General features: G+C 61.7%; 1 protein-coding gene across 1 annotated transcript in view; it reads left to right on the forward strand.

Annotated features, from left to right (window-relative positions):
* Nucleotides 1-1,257, forward strand: part of SCARA5 (scavenger receptor class A, member 5) — a gene marked incomplete at its 3' end in the record, with an annotated part of 32,660 nt that overhangs the window by 3,363 nt on the left and 28,040 nt on the right. Inside the window, exon 2 of the mRNA XM_009695264.1 lies at nucleotides 357-485. Within this exon, the coding sequence (XP_009693566.1) occupies nucleotides 357-485 (129 nt within the window). The remainder of the gene's footprint in view (nucleotides 1-356; nucleotides 486-1,257) is intronic.

The raw sequence follows: 1,257 nt of genomic DNA on the forward strand, positions 1-1,257 counted from the left end.
CGAGCCCTTTGCACCCCAGCTCTGCCCGTGCAGGAGGGGAGATGTCTGCATGCTGAAACTGGGCTGCCTGCCCCCAGCCCAGACCCACGGCACCCGCGTGGGCAGGATCAGGCCTCTCCCCCCCTATTGCATTGCTGGAGGTGTTCTGGCTGCATGTGAGCTTTGACCTGGGCGTGTGGGCTTGTGCCAGCATCGATGGGCCCGAATCGGGGAGAGCCGTGCAGATCCACACCGGGGCATGCAGAGCCACGAGGCATTGCCGAAATCATATTTGTAATATTTTCTCCCAGTGGGAGATGGAGCCCAGGTGGATTGGGTGCATGATGCTCTCCCTGACAGCCGGCTCTGTCCCCCAGGTCCCGGGAGGAGGATGAAGGCAGCAGGACGTTGCGGCCGGCTGGGCTCCTTGGCGGCACTGAAGTACGCCGTGGTGGGACTCTACCTCCTCGTCTTCCTCATCCTCGTCGGAGTCTTCATCCTTGCAGGTAAGGGCTGAGCCCGGGGTCCTCCCGGTCTGGCGCAGCGGTACCCTAGGGCGATGCTCCCCTGTGCAGGGGCTCAGAGAACCGAGCCGTCGGCGTGGGACCACCTTTCTGCTGCCTCTGCAGAAGTGTTTGGGAGGGTTTTTCATGCCAACCAGGGGAGGAAAATATGGGATCCAGCAGAAGTGGGGCATGGAGTGGGCCTCTGTGCCCCATTTTCAGCTCCTTGGAGACAACATGAGCCCATACTGGCTCCATACAGCACGTCTGGAGAGGTTTTGATTTAAGCTCTGAGGCTGGAGTCGCTGCAGGGTCCAAGCTGGGGATGGAGAGGCTCAGGAGAGGCTCAGGAGCCCCGTGCTTGGGGCTGGAATCGTTCCCATCAGTAGGTCGTGGCTGCTGGGTTTGCACCGACCCCCCTTTTTGCTTGGGGTAACGATGAGCTCCGGCTCCATCAGCGATGGAGATGCAGGCAGGGCGTTATCCTTGCACGCCACATCCCGCACGTGCTGGCAAGGCTCCTGCCTCCCCTCTCCGGCTTTTTGGTGAGCGCAGGGATGGGAAAGCTGCTCGCAAATGCCTGTAATTGCTCCCAGCCCCAGCTCATCCCTGCGTACACATCCCATGTGGTCCGTGTTGCCGCAGGCTTGTTTTCCCCCTCGTTGTGTTGGAAGCAGTTTGGGAAGATGCCCGGTTTAACCCACGGTCCCAGTACCCCCCCCTTGCACCCGTACCACCCCCGTGTGGGCTCTGCTGGGGGCCGGGGGAGCTTGGA

The sequence above is a fragment of the Cariama cristata genome, unplaced genomic scaffold (genome assembly GCF_000690535.1).
Source record: "Cariama cristata isolate BGI_N322 unplaced genomic scaffold, ASM69053v1 scaffold23062, whole genome shotgun sequence".
NCBI lineage: Eukaryota > Metazoa > Chordata > Aves > Cariamiformes > Cariamidae > Cariama > Cariama cristata.